This window comes from Egretta garzetta, unplaced genomic scaffold (genome assembly GCF_000687185.1).
Source record: "Egretta garzetta isolate BGI_Z169 unplaced genomic scaffold, ASM68718v1 scaffold27, whole genome shotgun sequence".
NCBI lineage: Eukaryota > Metazoa > Chordata > Aves > Pelecaniformes > Ardeidae > Egretta > Egretta garzetta.
The window spans coordinates 1,872,597-1,889,196 of NW_009260400.1; the positions used below are offsets into that span (position 1 = coordinate 1,872,597).

Sequence of the window (16,600 nt, forward strand, 5' to 3'; positions counted from 1 at the left end):
ATCGCACCTTTTTCTTGAGTTCTCTCCACTTTAAGAGTAAAGTGATTTATAAAGCTGATAGTATTTCTGTGGGCTGACCTTGGTTTCTCATACTCTACTATAAATTTTATACCTCTCTCGGGAGACAGTGAGCACTTTCTGCCAAATCCCAAGAGCCCTCAATCCTGGCTACTTGAGGCCTGGTGTGGTGAAGTGTGGGATGTAGATGGGTAGAGGGCAGCATGGAAAAAACGGTCTGTGGTAAGACAACAGAGCAGCACATATCATAGAATCATAGAATCCTAGGCTGGAAGAGACCTCAAGGATCATCTGGTCCAACCTTTCTAGGCAACAGCACAGTCTAGACAAGATGGCCCAGCACCCTGCCCAGCTGAGCCTTGAAAGTGTCCAAGGTGGCAGAGTCAACCCCCTCCCCTGGTGAGATTATTCCAATAAGTGACTGTTCTCGTGGGGAAAAATTTCCCTCTCATGTCCCGCTGGAATCTCCCCAAGAGCAACATGTGTCCATTCCCCCTTGTCCTCTCCATGGGACTCCTTGTGAAAAGGGAGTCTCATCTTCCTTGTAGCCACCCCTTTGATACTGGTAGATGGTGATGAGATGCCCTCGAAGCTTCCTTTTCTCAAGGCTGAACAAACCCAGCTCTCTCAGCCCATCTTCATATGGCTAAGAGAGGCTTCCCAGCCCTTGGATCACCTTGGTGGCCCTGCTCTGGACCCCCTCCAGCCTGTCCACATCTTTTTTGTACAGCAGGTACCAGAACTGTAAACAGGATTCCAGGTGGGGCCTGACAAGTGCTGAGAAGAGTGGGATGATGACTTCTTTATCTCTGATGGTGATGCCCTTGTTGATGCAACCCAGCATCCTGTTGGCCTTCTTGGCCGCAGCAGTGCGCTGCTTGCTCACATTGAGCTTTCTGTACACCAGGACCCCCACAGAGCTGCTTTCCAGCCAGGTGGATCCCAGGCTTTGCTGCATTCCTGGAATATTTTTTGCAGGTGCAAGACCTTACACTCATCCATATTGAACTTCATAAGCTTCTTGTTAGCCCACTCTTCCAGCCTCTCCAGATCTTCCTGCAGGGCTGCCCTCCCTTCTGGAGTGTCTACTTCCCCATTCAATTTGGTGTCATCTGCAAACTTCATCAGGCTACACTTGATCCCACCATCCAGACCACTTATGAAGACATTAAATAATATTGGGCCCAATATTAATCCCTGAGGGACCCCACTTGTGATGGGACAGAGTAAGGGACAGCGGGCACTGGAGAGAGTCTGATAGAGACATGCATTTCCCACGTTACACTTCAAACGCGGCTAGGAATAAAACTTCACACATTCATGCACACATTGCAATGGAGAATCAATATTTCTCCTTCTTCCACTCAGCAACTCCCAGCAAAATGGGATTAAAAGAAGAATCTCATTCCTCTTTGCTGAGATCTACTTTAACAATCCCTAATCGCTAGCTATTTTTCACTTTTATTGGAGGTAAAGCTGGGATTGAGGAGGTACCCCTGGAGAGAAAATTAAGGTTGCTGGGACAATGGGGAATGATGGTAGATGACAGTCATGCAGGGGGTGCTGGGGGGAGAACCCCTTGCTGACACCAGGGTCCCCAGAGATGGGCCAACACACAGGATGTACAGAACAAGGGCAGACTCAGCTTTAGTCCCTTATCTGCTCATTTCTAAGCCCTGAAACACATAGAGGCTTTGAAAGAAAAGGGTTTTGCCCAGGTAACAGGCAATGGGACAAGGGGAAATGGCCTCAAGTTGTGCCAGGGCAGGTTTAGGTTGGACATGGGGAAAAATTCCTTCCCCGCAAGGGCTGTCAGGCCCTGGAAGGGGCTGCCCAGGGAAGGGGTCAAGTCCCCATCCCTGGGGGGATTTAAAAGCTGGGCAGAGGAGGTGCTTAGGGCCAGGGTTTAGTGGTGGGGTGGCAGGGTTAGGGGAACGGCTGGGCTTGGTGATCTTGAAGGGCTTTTCCAACCCAAACGGTTTTATGATTCTATGATTATTCTATTGCAAAGGGCTCTACTTTCAAGGACGCAGAGAGCGTGCACCACGCAGTGCCCAGCACTTACCTGTATCATAGTGAACCATCAGGGATCTGCAATGATCTCCAGTCTTCAGCGGGTGAAACTCCACTGTTACTTGCATGGTGTCACCAATCCCAAGAGTCCCAATGGAGGGATCGACAGAGAAAGGGCTGCAACACAGAGACATCAGGACAATTGTGGGAGATCTGGGGACTATATTCCTTTGGAAGCCTCGTTCACTTCAGCTCACTTGTGCAAGCAAGGAGCCACCAAACCACAGTTGGTAGAAGGAAACCACAACAATGCAGCATCAGAAACAGAGCTACGGACTCTCACTTCTGAAGAGATCCAGTCCTCAGAAGATCCGAGGGTATAAAATGAATTCATCTCCCCCATATGCTGCATCCAGTTCTCTGCAGTGAGGCTGATGAGCCCGACTGCAAGAAATACAACCAGAGGATGGTTTTTGAGGAGCACGGAGATGGTAAGAGCTATTTTGCACGCACAACTTGACACTGACTTCCTCAGGAATCTGCCTTTACCCACAAAACCTCACCTCCACCTTGTCTACCCGCAAAACCTCACCTCAAGAGATGCAAGTACCAAGGCAATATCTGTTACAATGAGATTACAGCCTAAAAATCGGACAGGAAGAATAAAAGTCTTTCTTGAAGACCAGAGAATTATTTAGGGTTTAATTTGAAGAATTCATTTTTTACCTTGAAAACATCCTGGTTTAGACTAAGAAAGGGCACATTTTATCAGCACCTCAATGAAAGCTGCTCTAAGAAGAAAAGGAACAACCAGAAAAATCTGAATGAGTGCAAATGCAGATTAAGAGTGCTACCACAGTATGGAAACGAGATGCAAAAGGCATATCCCATCTACAGTCTGAACGATTACAACCCTAGCTGAACGAAGTGCCATTAACGGTAACGTATCAAGGCAACTTTAACAGGAGGTTTTCTCTGCGTTCACAAGCAACACAATCTGGAACTCGGGGTTGTAATCCAAGCTTGGTAACTGTTTGCTTGGCCCACCAGACCAAGTATGTGCAACCTGTTGGAAATAATTAAGAAAATGTGTTGGTGTACTTTAGATTTAATACCAGCAATTTAACAATGTCTCACCAGGTGAACAGCTATTGGCTGACAGACACAAAACTCAGTGCTTTAGTGCCTAGAGAACAGGCGGATGAAACGTGCTTCTGCGCAATGGCAGCTGGGCTTTGTGGCTCTCGTACAGCCCCACTTAGAAAACAAAAGTTATGAGTTTTAGTGCTTTGCTGGTGGTCAATTTGTCACCTTAAAAACATGTTCTGGAGAGTTTTACCCTGATTAGAGAACACAATGCATACACAAAAAATAACGAGAACAGCCAGAGCCACGCGCAATCTGAACTTTGTTCATCTAAGTAGCGTCAGCTGATGAAATTGCTGGAGTTTCTGCTCATTAAGGAGATACTGCTGCAATTAGGGGCCTGACCTGTTCCCATTATAACTGGTGAAAACATTGCTGCTGACTCAAATGGAGAAGCATTGGGCCTGCAGCGTTTACGTGCTGGACTTGAGGCTTTTGAGAGAGGAGGAAAGGCAAGGCACCACAGCCTCAGAGCTGGATTGCTCTGCGTGGTCTTGCATCTGCTTGGATGGTCATGACAGGACTGCTGCAGGTCTCTGCTGGTGCTTGGGTGGGATCACGGCCTGCTGTGGGAAAGGCACAGATATACTTTTTTTCCCCCCCTATTTTTTTTCTGCCAGAAACGTTGCCAGAACAGAGAAACTGCTAGTTAGGGAAGGGGCTTCACTTCAACACTACCTCCCATCCCACCACCTTTCTACTCCTTCCTCATGTCTACGTACTCCTGCCCTCAGATGGATGGGAGGAGAAAAACACTCCCGGGAGTGACTTCAGGGGATGGGCTGGGAAAGAAGCTATCTTCAAGGGCAAGTGTCGGGTGCTGCCCCTGGGGAGGTTGAACCCCATGCACCAGCACAAGCTGGGGGCTGACCTGCTGGAAAGCAGCTCTGCCAAGAGGGACCTGGGAGTCCTGGTGGATGACAAGCTGCCCGTGAGCCAGCAGGGTGCCCTTGTTGCCAAGAAGGCCAATGGCATCCTGGGGCGCGTTCAGAGGAGTGTGGCCAGCAGGGTGAGGGAGGTTCTCCCCCCTGCTCTGCTCTTCCCACTGAGACCCCATCTGGAGCACCAAGTCCAGTTCTGGGCTCCCCAGCTCAAGAAGGGTAAGGAACTACTGGAGAGAGTCCCGAGGAGGGCTACAGAGATGATGAGGGGACTGGAACATCTCCCCTACAAGGAAAGGCTGAGGGAGCTGGGCTTGTTCAGCCTGGAGAAGAGAAGGCTGAGAGGGGATCTCATCAACACGTACAAATATCTGAAGGGTGGGTGTCACGAGGACGGAGCCAGACTCTTCTCAGTGGTGCCCAGCACCAGGACAAAGGGCAATGGGCACAAACTGAAGCAGAAGAGGTTCCAGTTGAACGGGAGGAAGAACTTCTTGACTTTGAGGGTGACCGAGCACTGGCCCAGGCTGCCCAGGGGGGCTGTGGAGTCTCCTTCTCTGGAGATATTCAAAGCCCTCCTGGACGATGTCCTGTGCACCCTGCTCTGGGTGAGCCTGCTTGAGCAGGCGGGTTGGGCAGGGGGATCTCTGGAGGGCCCTGCCAACCCCTGCCATTCTTATGGCATAGTATGGATTCATATTCAATTCATCTTATGGATTCATATTCAAATTATCAGAAGAAGAGGATCCAACCGAGTTCAGGACTCTGTTCTTAGAACTGAGAAACCAAGCACAAATCAGACACTGCATCACCTACATTCCAACCCATGCAAGACAACTCTTGTTACTGCTACAGCAGGAGCTCATTATCCCTCACATAGATCTGGTCCTCCAAGACCCAAAGATGCAAGCTCCACAGTTTAACTTAACTCCTCTGAATTTCAGCCAGCATCACTAAGCTCTTCCCTGCAGCCCACAGATAAGAAGAGATGCTAAGGAGACATCCCTGACACACTGCAATAGCCAAGTGAAAAGCAGTCCAGGAAATGAAGCTGGCACTGAAGGTGAAAGCAGACAGGTTATGCTTGATGCCACAGAGAAGGGAACCCAGAGAAAGGAGGCAAAAAGAAGTGTTACAAGCAGCGCATTGGATTAGAAAATGGCGGCATCTGCAGCTGAGTTGCAAATGGGCAAGAGCCTGAATTTGCTCAGGCCAGAAAACAAGAGTTGCAGCAGCCAAGACAGACGTTTCAATCATGCTGGCAGAGAATAAAGGGCGTAGAGGACAGCTGATGGGTCTATAACCTTAGATCTCATTCCCTTCTACTCCACTAATCCTCCTCCCTTCTCTCACACGCATGCGTGTGCTTGTACATAACACACGTGTGATATTAAGACTGGTTTCAACATGACATCGCATCCTTACTCAGCAAAAGTTAAGCACACGTTCAACTTCAGCTGCTTAAATAATAAACTGAAACAGTCCCGAATTTCGGTCTGTAAGGCTGGCACTCCTTTCCCCTAACACTCATGCCATAACTCTCGATTACTGCATCTCATATAGAATCATAGAATCATAGAATGTTTAGGGTTGGAAGGGACCACTAGTGGTCATCTAGTCCAACCCCCCTGCAGTGAGCAGGGACACTGCTAACTAGATCAGATTGCTCAGAGCCCCATCCAACCTGGCCTTGAATGTTTCCAGGGATGGGGCCTCCACTACCTCTCTGGGCAACCTGTTCCAGTGTTTTACCACTCTCATTGTAAAAAATTTCTTCCTTACCTCTAGCCTGAACCTACCCTGTTCTAGTTTAAAACCATTTCCCCTTGTCCTGACACAGCTGGCCCTATGAAAAAGACGTTCCCCATCTTTCCTATAGGCCCCCTTTAGGTACTGGAAGGCCGCAATCAGGTCTCCCCGTAGCCTCCTTTTCTCCAGACTGAACAAGCCCAACTCTCTCAGCCTGTCCTCATAGGAGAGGTGCTCCAGCCCTCGGATCATTTTTGTAGCCCTCCTCTGGACCCGTTCCAACAGTTCCATGTCCTTCTTGTGCTGAGGGCTCCAGAGCTGGACGCAGTACTCCAGGTGAGGTCTCACCAGAGCTGAGTAGAGGGGCAGAATCACCTCCCTCGACCTGCTGGCCAGCAGAAGTCCAGATAGATGACATCCATTGGTTTCTACATTTTAAGCTCTCCAGAACTGGAAACATAACTCACTCATTTCCAAAGCACAGTTTTAAGTGTTCGTTGATAATAATTAATCAACAAGATATTCTGAAAGTTATTCAAGAGAATTAGTGGCATTAAACTAAATCTTCACTACCTCTGCCTTAATAACGATGCAGCCTTTGCTAGAGCCTCTATGGCAGGGAAATCAATCCCCTCACATCAGTAGGAAAATGGCCTCTCCTGTGAAAGCCTCTGTAAATATATCTATTCCAAGACAATCACCAGCTAATGACCTACCAAGCCCATGGAGCAGTCCGATTCTCCAGCCAACTTGCCACACCAGCTGGGAGGCCAATTCTTTTCTGCTAGAACCACAGGGCTCACCTGGGAGCTCAGTGGTAGGCGTACCAACAACTTCTCATAGCACAATGAGCAAGGAACCAACCACTGATTGCCGCTATCTAGAGACTCAGCCATTAATGTGAAAGTTGGCAGATACAATAGCAGTTCCAGAGGCGCTTAGACAGCAAGAAAAGAGTTGGTGCAATGCAGAGACAATGTGTCACACAGCATGGGCCCCAGCACCGGCTGGAATAACCGCTCCTCGCACATCGTGGCCTTATCACATAGGGAGGAACATGGTCTTTCAGGTCTTGGGATGCAAGTGGACATCCTGACCTGGTCAACAGGAGGGAACGCTCAAAATTTGGTGGATGATACCAAACTGGAGTAGCCATCATGCTGGAGGGCTGGGCTGCTATTCAGAGGGACCACAAGAGGCTGGAGAAATTGGCTGATGTGAACTTCATGCAGTTTGGGGATGGAAAATGCAAAATCCTGTATTTGGGGTGGAATAACCCCTGGCAGGACAGGCTGGGCATTGATGGGATAGAAAGTATTTCTACAGAAGAGGATCTTAGGGGCTGGAGCACAAGACACAAAGGGAGATAAATGGGTTTGTACAGCCTGGAGAAGGAACCATGAAGAGTGTTCTTAGTGCTGTCTACATAAAGGAAAGCTGTAGAGAAGATGGGGCTAGGCTCTTCTTCGAAATGTGCAGTGATAGGATAAGGGAAAATGAACACAAGTTGCAGTAATGGAAAATCTGAGTAGATACTAGGAAAAAAAGTCACCATGAGGGTGGTTGAACTCTAGAACAGGGACCCAGAGAAGCAAGAGAACCTTGAAAACATTCAAAGCTCAACACAGAAAGGCCTGGAGTAGCAAGCTGTGTTACCTGCAAACCTGATCAAACTTTGACGCTAGTCTCGATTTAAGACTTTTGCTCAGATGATCTCCAGAGGTCCCTTCCAAAGTTATTCTATGATTTTGTCTTCTAAATCAGCCCAACTCCATTTCACATATCCCCCAAATTTCTCCTGTTTCCTATATATCTGTGCACATACATAAGGCAGATGGCATAGAGACAGGCATTAGAGGAACTCAACCTTTAAGAAAGTTCCCAGTGAAGAATTAATTATGACATTTTGAAGAACGCTTAAAGCAAAAAAAAAAAAAAAAAAAAAAAGAAAAGAGAGCAGAAACACAGGAACTTCAGAGTATTTAAAAAGAAATCTGAATGAAAGCGGGGGTGACTTAATTAGAATAAAATGCTGCTTATATTCAAAGATTTAAATCATCTGTTTGAAATTTCAAACTGGCTTTCAAAAGTTCATAATGAAATGGAAGAGATGACTGATGCCCTCAGCTGACAAGGGAAATCGTATCAGCTTTTGATCTCTGCACACATGCAATCCAGTTATTCAGAATCCTACTTTTTTTGGTGCAGTTTGAAATAAAGCTTTTGTGGTGCTTTCCATTTCTTTATTGCAAATCAGGACTGAAATATTTAATTGCTGAAGCTCAGAAACTCTTAAAATCCCTATCGAGCAGGATTCAACACACACTGCAGCACTCAACTGAATAGCTGGTAAGTACATTGCAGCAAGATGCTAGACTTTACTGGGTATTTATTTTGGTGGTGACAACTAGATCTGGAAATCCCAGAGGGAAACTGTACAGTGATTTACAAGTTCCTGCCTACATACGTTCCACAGTGAAAAGCAGCAGCCTGCTTAAATAGTTTTGCCAGGCTTCAGTGGAAGCTCCTCTTGGACCCTCACATTTCACAGGAGAAAAGTAAAAAGTCTTTGCTTGACCCCTGTTTTCCCGGGTAAGAAAATGAGGCAACTCCGGGGCACCAAGTCAGACAGCGGCTCTTTGCTGCATTCCTGACCTCAGCTCCCACACCAAGACCGCAGGGACCAAGCAACTCTCAACTAATTACCAGCCAACCAAACTGGTTTCCTGGCAGATGTGGTGTCAAAAAGGCATTACCCCCTCCAATTAAGCTAACTGGAAAACCAGTAACTGTCTTCCGTGACCAAAAGGAGCAGTACAGGCTGTCTGCAACGCAATGCATTTGACTAGGCTTTTGACTAGGGTGCCGTAAGAATACCATGCCCTCCTGGCCCCCCAGAGAATGAGTGTATTTGGCTGATAGTGGTACGTAACCCTTTCAGAAAGTTCTTACTACCAGGAGGTTGCGAGCTAGCTACTAACATTCTAGCACCCTCCAGGAAATCTGGGAGAGAGAGCTCTAGAAGAAAATGCCCCCAACCCATGCACCAGATATTTGCTGCATCATTTGCCTGGGCCCTCGTTAGCATTCTGGTTTGGGGCTGTAGTGAAGTTTTGAAGCCAGTGTCTGCTCATCTCCGCTTAAGAATATGTGGTCCCTGGCACCAAGTACCAGACCAAACCTACTGCAAAACAAAATTCCTGGATCATGCAGTGTTATTGTCAGGGCCTCGATACCAATTTGCTTGGATCTACAATCTCCAATCGCACTTGCTAATAGAGACACAAGTGCTGATAAATTCTTCAATATCCCTTTCACCAGCTCATAGCCAGCTATTCCCTAAGACTGCATTTGGTTTACCTGAACTGAGCTCCTAGAGCTGTCATCTGCCACGCAGTGTCCTATACAGCCCGAGGGCAGTCAAGTTGCCTTCCTATATTCGCTCTTTCAAACCAACAGAATTGAATTATAGAATTGTTTGGTTGGAAAAGACCTTTAAGATCATCAAGCCCAACCGTACCTGTCCACCACCAAACCATGTTCCTAAGCACCTCGTTTGTCTGGCTTTTAAATCCTTCCAGGGATGGGGACTCGACCCCTTCCCTGGGCAGCCCATTCCACTGCCTGATAACCCCTTCAGTGAAGAAATTTTTTCCTAATATCCAATCTAAACCTCCCCTGGTGCAACTTGAGACCATTTCATCTTCAATTGGTATTGCAAGATGCTGTGTTGGAGACACCATTGCGGCATAAAACCTCGCTGCAGCTTGCAGAATTTTATCAAAGGTTGCATCGTGCCTAAAACACTGTTAAGCAACTGCAAAGCCCACCTGTCCTGCCCATTTCCAGCTATGGCTGCATTACAGCAGCTCAGATGCTCTTGTTTTGTTACTGATTACCAACTGTGTTATCACACAACAGCGTTTTGCGCAAAAAAGATGAGCTCCTTTACCTCTGAGTGCTGATGCAGTAGCGGGCCTCCCGATTACCGACGTTGCGAACCAGCAGAGTCTTCTGGGTGCTGTACTTGACCGGACAGATGGAGAAGTTCAGCTGGTCAGGGAAGTCCAGGATCGCTCGGGCACCTATAGCTCGGATCGGCACAATAAATTTTTCCCTTTCTGTGATGCAGGTGACCTGGTGAAAGTAATCCTGAGGGGAAAGAAATGATCTCAACACAGTGCATTTGGTACCGTCCCCATGGCAGAACACACCCTGCTGTTTTCTACAACTCGAACCATAGTGTTCAATAACAGAATAGTACTTTTTACTTTAATGACCTTTCATTCTGGTAGCACAACTTAGGGCTGTTAACTTGCAAAGGAGGAACAACCTCATTGATTCACCTGCTTACATGGCAAGCTGGCAGAACCTGACAAAATTATGTGATACTTTGATTCTGCGGCACCAAAAGAGAGTAATTTTGTGGAAGGGATTACAGCAGTAAGAACCACCTGCTTCGATCACCACTGCAAACTATTAAAGGCACCACTGAGAACCTGGCTGTGCCACAGCACTAACTCTGATCCCAGCAATGCAGCGACCTCGTGGAAGCTTGGCAGGGGATGCTCAGGTACATTTTCAAAAGGACTTCGCCATGTGCACAAGCAACAGTCAAGTCTTTGGGAAAATACTTAAGCTGGACACGATAATTGTTTCAATGTCAGGTGAGCATAGGGTACACGCGTATTTCTCACCCATTCCCCATAGCATTATAGGGACACCCTTAAAAAGCTATCAGATCCATCTCAGCACCCCGGAACTGGCTCAGCTCTATACCCAAACTCATCTTGAGAGATGTTTGACAAGTACTTAAAAGCACTAACAACTCCCCCCCTGCCCTCAGCAGCCGATCCCAGCTCTACCCTAGACTTAAAGAGAGTTCTTCCCGTGTTTAATCTCAATTTTCCCTTTACAGCTCATCCTAGCCTCAGGGGATGCAGGCGCTGGCTTTGCTTTCTCCCTGATGCATATTCTGGCATGGTTGATGCTTTAATCACATCTCTCTTGTAAGGTCTCTAGCATAAGCGACTCGGTGCCTTGGTAGCATGCCTACCTGAGCCGGGCAGTATCAGGACCTGCAAATGGGAGATGCTCAGACATCCCTAACTCAACTGAGCTATTCCCTGTCATTGGCTTGCTCAGAAAAGAGAGCCAGACAGTCCCCCCAAGCTGTCTGGCATTTAGCAGTAGGAAGGCAAATCAAGCCACCAAAATCATTTTACTGTAGAGTTGAGCAGATCGATCTCCAGACGTACGGCATGGCATCACTGTGCTGGAAGGATTGCCTTGCCCCAACTAAAATCAGCGGTAAAAGTGTTGCAGGAGGGCCGGGAGCCATTACCTCCAGCAGCTCTTATTGACAAGTTGATAAAAGCTCTGCCTCTTATCACTCACTTGCTGTCCCAATCTTTTTTTCCTTGGTGCTTTTAACTCATTTGATATTTTTTTATAATTGTTGAAGCAGCAAGCAGACAATTTGATTTAGGAATTGCATGCAGCGGCAAACTCCCTTAACCAGAACAGATTCAGATGCCTCTGCATTTGGGATTTCCTGCTCCCATACTCATCCTCTCCAAGCCTGGAAGGGAGCCAAGGCAGCCAGACGAGGCACAGGGACCCCGCTATTGCAGTAACACAACAACTAACACCCAGTGCCTACCAACCGCCTGCTCAGCTAGGGTTGAAGGTTGCAGTTAACAGATGCCATCACATCCAAGATGCAAAAAGAATAAAGAAGGATCTTTTTTTTTTCTAGTCATCTCAAATATTCACACTGGAAATTGCAGAAGGGCTTTTGCTTCTCCTATTTGGAAGGTAAAATACCAAGAAGGGAACCGCAGCGAACGACCTACCGAATTGAATATCACATTTCAGGAGAGAGTTTCATCTTCAGCAAGTCTTTCTGAATTAGCAATTTTGTACTCAATCTTGCAGCCTAAACCCTCTAAAATAAAAGCTATGGACAGCCCATGTGAATTTAAAGCGCCTATTATCTGGGCACTTCACATCCTGGAGTGTTTAGATCCTCAGAAACTGCATTAGCAAATGAAGAATGCTATTTACTTTTTTTTTGTTGGTTATTTTGGCCACACTACTGTAACAGAGGCATTGTAAACCCAGTTGAAAGCTGCGCGCCTTATTAAGTCTCGGCGTGCCGTATTTACTTATCTCTCCCTTCCAGGTGCCAGGTAGACAGAAGAGGATGCAAGGAGTTCAGATCAGCAGGGGGATAACGAAAAAAGAAGCTTCAACAATTGGAGGTATTTGAGGGAAGTAAAAGGAAATAATTTTCAAGTCATTGTCATTGCTGAGGAACGAATGGATCAACAGCAATCTAAGAGCCCAAGGAATAAATCCCCCCCCAAAAGCAGGCACAGGCAGCATTCCCAGCGCCGCTGCCGGTGAGGGGCACTGGGACCGCCTGCACAGCAACGCATGGGGAAAGGGGCTCCTCCAGATACATGAAGGCAAGGCTAAAGCCACAAGGATTTGGCCTCACAGGGACAACCAGCACCTTTGTTGGAGAAAGCTGCCTCTTGCCATTCACACACGTGTGCTGAGCCCCTTCTCCAGGGACGCCCTGGGACGCTGCATCCTGTACAGGGCTTGACAGCCTGTGCTGACCCCTTCAACCACGCTCCAGGACCCCGAAGTGGGACCTTGCATCAAAGCAGAATGCTGAGTCAGGCCAAACAGGGGGGAAACCCAAGGAAAAGAGGGGTGCTAGGCAGAAGCTGGCTGCTCACGCTGCCGTGAACCCAGGGTCCCTTAAACTTTTGAAAGCCAAATCACCTCCCCCTGGGGGAAGATAAAGGCTGCAATTCTCTACCGCAGCACCGCCTGGTGTTGCCAACTCTGCTATGCATTTACTCGCAATCTAGGGGTACAGTTGAAACCAGTTTAAAATCTTGTTTTACTTTGCCACTGCAAACCTGTAGTGGGCTGCTTAAAGCCAGGTTTCTGAATAAACACGCCCGGGAGAGAGGGGTTGCATCGCTTCTACACTTTAAAGATTGTTGTGTTTAAATGCAGCTTCAGGCTACACATTTTCATGAAAATACAACTTCATCCTTCATACAATTTCATCGAAAATACAGTTCATTGTAGGACGGTTCCTCTTCTCTTATCCCCCTTTGATAAGCAATAAGTTACAAGCTCCGGCCTGCAAAGCATCACCACTGGCATTCGAATCGGCACCTGCTGAAATGAAAGCAACTGCTAGTATCAAAAGGCGTCATTTCAGGCTCTTTCCAGACTCAGGATAACATTAACTGCTGTCAGCCTTAGTGATATCAACCTTAAGTGCCTGGTACACCCGCAAACTTGGATGTCAGCTTTACTGTATAACCGATCCTAAATACTTCAGTGAATGTCTTGCAGCAGGCAACGGCAAAGAAGAGATCCCTGTAGCATGAGGTTAACGTCAGTAGTAAGTCAAACAGGGAAAGCTCCCTGCTGAAACCATGATACCAGAAAGGCTGGAAAATAAAGGCTGTTGAAAGAGAGGAGGGAGGCTGGAGGCAGCTTCACGTGAGCAGGGGCACCCCCTCCTCTGCCGCCCTCAGCTGCTAATCCACAGGATGCTTTCGGATCAGTCCCTTTGCTCTGAGTTAATTTTGCCATGGGCCATTTGCCTTGATCTTCTGTCCCCTTCCTCCTCCTCCCAGGAGTCGTCTTAAAAGTATACTTGGAATAGCTTCCATGTGCTACAAAACATTGGAGTTAATTTCAGTAATGCAATAACTCATCGTCCTGTCATATTCCATATTAATCAATGAGCATTAATTCAGTCTCCACTGCGCATCAGTAATGAATTTTGCAAACCTTACAGACTGAGCTTGTATTGCCTGAAAATATTGTATTGCTGTAGTGAAAAGAGCAAGAGGACAAACCAGAATCAGCCGTGCTGTGTTTTTATAGGCTTCTTGCTTCCTTCTTCCTTGAAGATAATCTGTTAATAAGTCTGGAGGACACATAAACATCAGCATTTCTGCCTGTTGTTTATTTGCCAGTCAGTTCCACGATGGTTTCCAATTAGGCAGAGACTGTCAGACGATAATGCAAGGACAGCCGGGAACACAGGATGGCACGAGAACACCCACACCGTACAACCAGCACCGTAAAACAAATGTGTAAATCAGAAGCAGCAAGAGTAACTAATTGGAAATGCTGCCCAGCAGAAAAATTAGCATTTCACATTTATAATGCAAGTGCCAATAAACAAAGAGACATGTCAGCTATTTCTTTGCTTTCTGACAGTCCAATCATGTGGCACATTCCCAAATGACCACGGGACAGTAGGAAATGGCTCATTTTTCCAGAAAGGGCTCGATGGCAACACAGCATTTCAGCCACGAACGACTCGCAGGATCCTTTTATTTAGGGCTTAGCCACAATTTTACTCTCTGGAATCAGGAGGGACTTCGCTGAAGTCAGACTTACCCCAGGGAAAGAACGGATTCAAAGCAAGATAATTAATAAACCAACTCCACATCAGGAGACCTTTCCAACCCGTACCTGCATCCCAGTTCATTGGGTTATCCTCAAACCCTGTGGATCGTGGAGCAGCAGAGGTTGTTCAAATGGAGCGCTTGTAAGCCTTCCACACCCAAAAGGCAGGTTATCCTGCGTGCACGGCACTGCAAGACCAACGCAGGGGGCTTTACAGAACCATTTCCCAAAGCCTGCCTCTTCGCTAAAGGGTTTTCAAGGTGCTGTGCACCTCCTGACCACGCTGCGGATGCATTTCCAGCTGAGCTACAGCACTCTGGTACTTCACTGACCCACACTCCGTGAAGTATGAGACCAAGCGTTTGATTTATGCAGCAGCATCATTTTGTACAAATCCCTGCACACTCCTCCCAGAGCGGCCCGTATCCCTCTCCTGATGCCCTGCACAACCCCTGCAAGGAGCACGAAACCCAGTTCGGCAGAAACTGCCAGGGCATTGCTGAAGCTGTGCAGAGCTCCCTATGCCATACACTCACCAGTTCAAAGGCAAGACAAGGGAAAAAGTATTGGGCATACCCCACCTCTCAGGGGTTATCTCACCCTACTTCCATTCACAGTGACATTCATGTGTTGCTCTGCTGCCTCTCTAAATTTGAAGAGCAGCACTTTGCCTTTCATGGGCACCAATTTATGTCTTCCACCCCAAAAATGAACACTAATTGATACTAATAAATCACATTTCAGAGGCACCAGTGTACTTTGCAAAGCCTAGCTCCGTGAGATTAAGCTCCTGTGTCACTTGGCTAGTTTGGAGAACTGCCCTAGGCCAACATCATTTTTACCCTAAATATTAATGATGTTAAATAATTTCTCAGTCCCTCCAGAGGAACAGATTATTCCACAAGCATAGGGAAGAAGGGACTACAGGGCATTTCCTCTTTCATTTTCTGTATCCACGTTGTTTGAGGGTAGGACAAAGCACTAAACTAAATTTAAGCAGCAAAAAAAATAGAAAACAGCTATTGCCCAAAGAGATCTTGGACCTCTGGCCTGGTGCAGAAACATCTGCTGGCTCAAAGCTATCCCCTAACCTTGTCTCTTCAACAAAGTCATGCTGAGAGGTAGCAGCATGATGGTGGAAAGCATCAGCCTGCCTGTCTCCCCGCAAAGGGAGAAAGTTCCCTTCCATGCCACGTACTAAATCCTTCTGCATTAACGAGCCTCCAGATAGCAGTGTTCACCCTTCACATCACAGCACTGAGGATCAGACTTGCCAGGGCCCCAGCACCGATGTTCTAAGCAAAAAGCATTGCATGCTCAGCATGGAACAGGCACCAGAGGACAGAGCAACCACAACAACGTCCACGAAGACACCACCACACCAGTGTTACTGCCCACAGGCTCTGGGGTAACGTGTCTGCCTGCAGACCGTACCTGCCCGTTTATCCCTACATGTGCTCTTTCAGGCAGGGGTGTCTCTGTCATCTGCAGCACTGACCTCCTGCTGAGTTAAGGCCATCCAGAGCTCGGTGCGCCTGTGCCCGGCTGGCTCCCTGCCACGTGCACAGTGCTCCCTCTCCCCTAGGCTCACAGCTGGATTGTAGGCAGGCGAGTGTCCTCAGGGATGGCACAGCTGCAAGGCTTGAAAACAGAGGGTATGAAAAAGCATCATCTTCACTCCGGTCCAGGGTGAGGCAGGGAAGCGGCCGCCAGATGGGAAAGAAGAGTGCTCTCTGGATCTATTTGTTCCTCTAGTATTTTCCATAATAATTAAACCCCTACTATTGAGAGACGGCTAAACAGCTTAACAGCCCTCCCTGCCATTTTCTGACTGTTCCACATGCACCTTCCCTCCTGAAAGCTCGAGAAAGCACAGTCAGTCCCTGCTGCAGCAGCAAACAGCGCCACGCGATGCCAAGAGGGGACTAGCTACAAACTACCTGACCATAGCCTGGAGCAGAGCTCCCAGCAGCATGGGGGCTATAACCAGTGTGCAAAAAAAAAGCAACAACTGTAGAGATAACGTCCCGCTGTCTCACTACTGCCTACAACATGATATACATCAAGGCGACTCCAGTTTTCAAAGGTGGTGGTCCTCACTCTGATCAGCCTCACTTTGGGTCCTCCAAATAACAGGTCACTTTTAAACAGACTTTTGTATTTATAATTAGTGGGGCAAACCCATAATTATGCAGCAAGGGCCAGATAATAGAAACCAACACCTTGAGAGGCCGCCCCACTACAGACTCACTCTCACCCCTGAAGCCAACAGACATCACATTAAACGTTCCAGCACTGAAGGATAAAAAGTCTGAAACATGTAAGCGCCTTCAGCCTAA

At 47.5% G+C, this 16,600-nt stretch overlaps 1 protein-coding gene across 2 annotated transcripts in view; it reads right to left on the bottom strand.

The window, feature by feature from the left end:
* Positions 1 to 16,600, bottom strand: part of LOC118452748 (hydrocephalus-inducing protein homolog) — a 137,217-nt gene that overhangs the window by 90,487 nt on the left and 30,130 nt on the right. For both annotated transcript variants that reach the window (XM_035898720.1, XM_035898721.1), the window contains exons 7-8: positions 9,760 to 9,959; positions 2,084 to 2,208 (exon numbers count right to left, since the gene is read on the bottom strand). In XM_035898720.1, the coding sequence (XP_035754613.1) occupies positions 2,084 to 2,208; positions 9,760 to 9,959 (325 nt within the window). The remainder of the gene's footprint in view (positions 1 to 2,083; positions 2,209 to 9,759; positions 9,960 to 16,600) is intronic.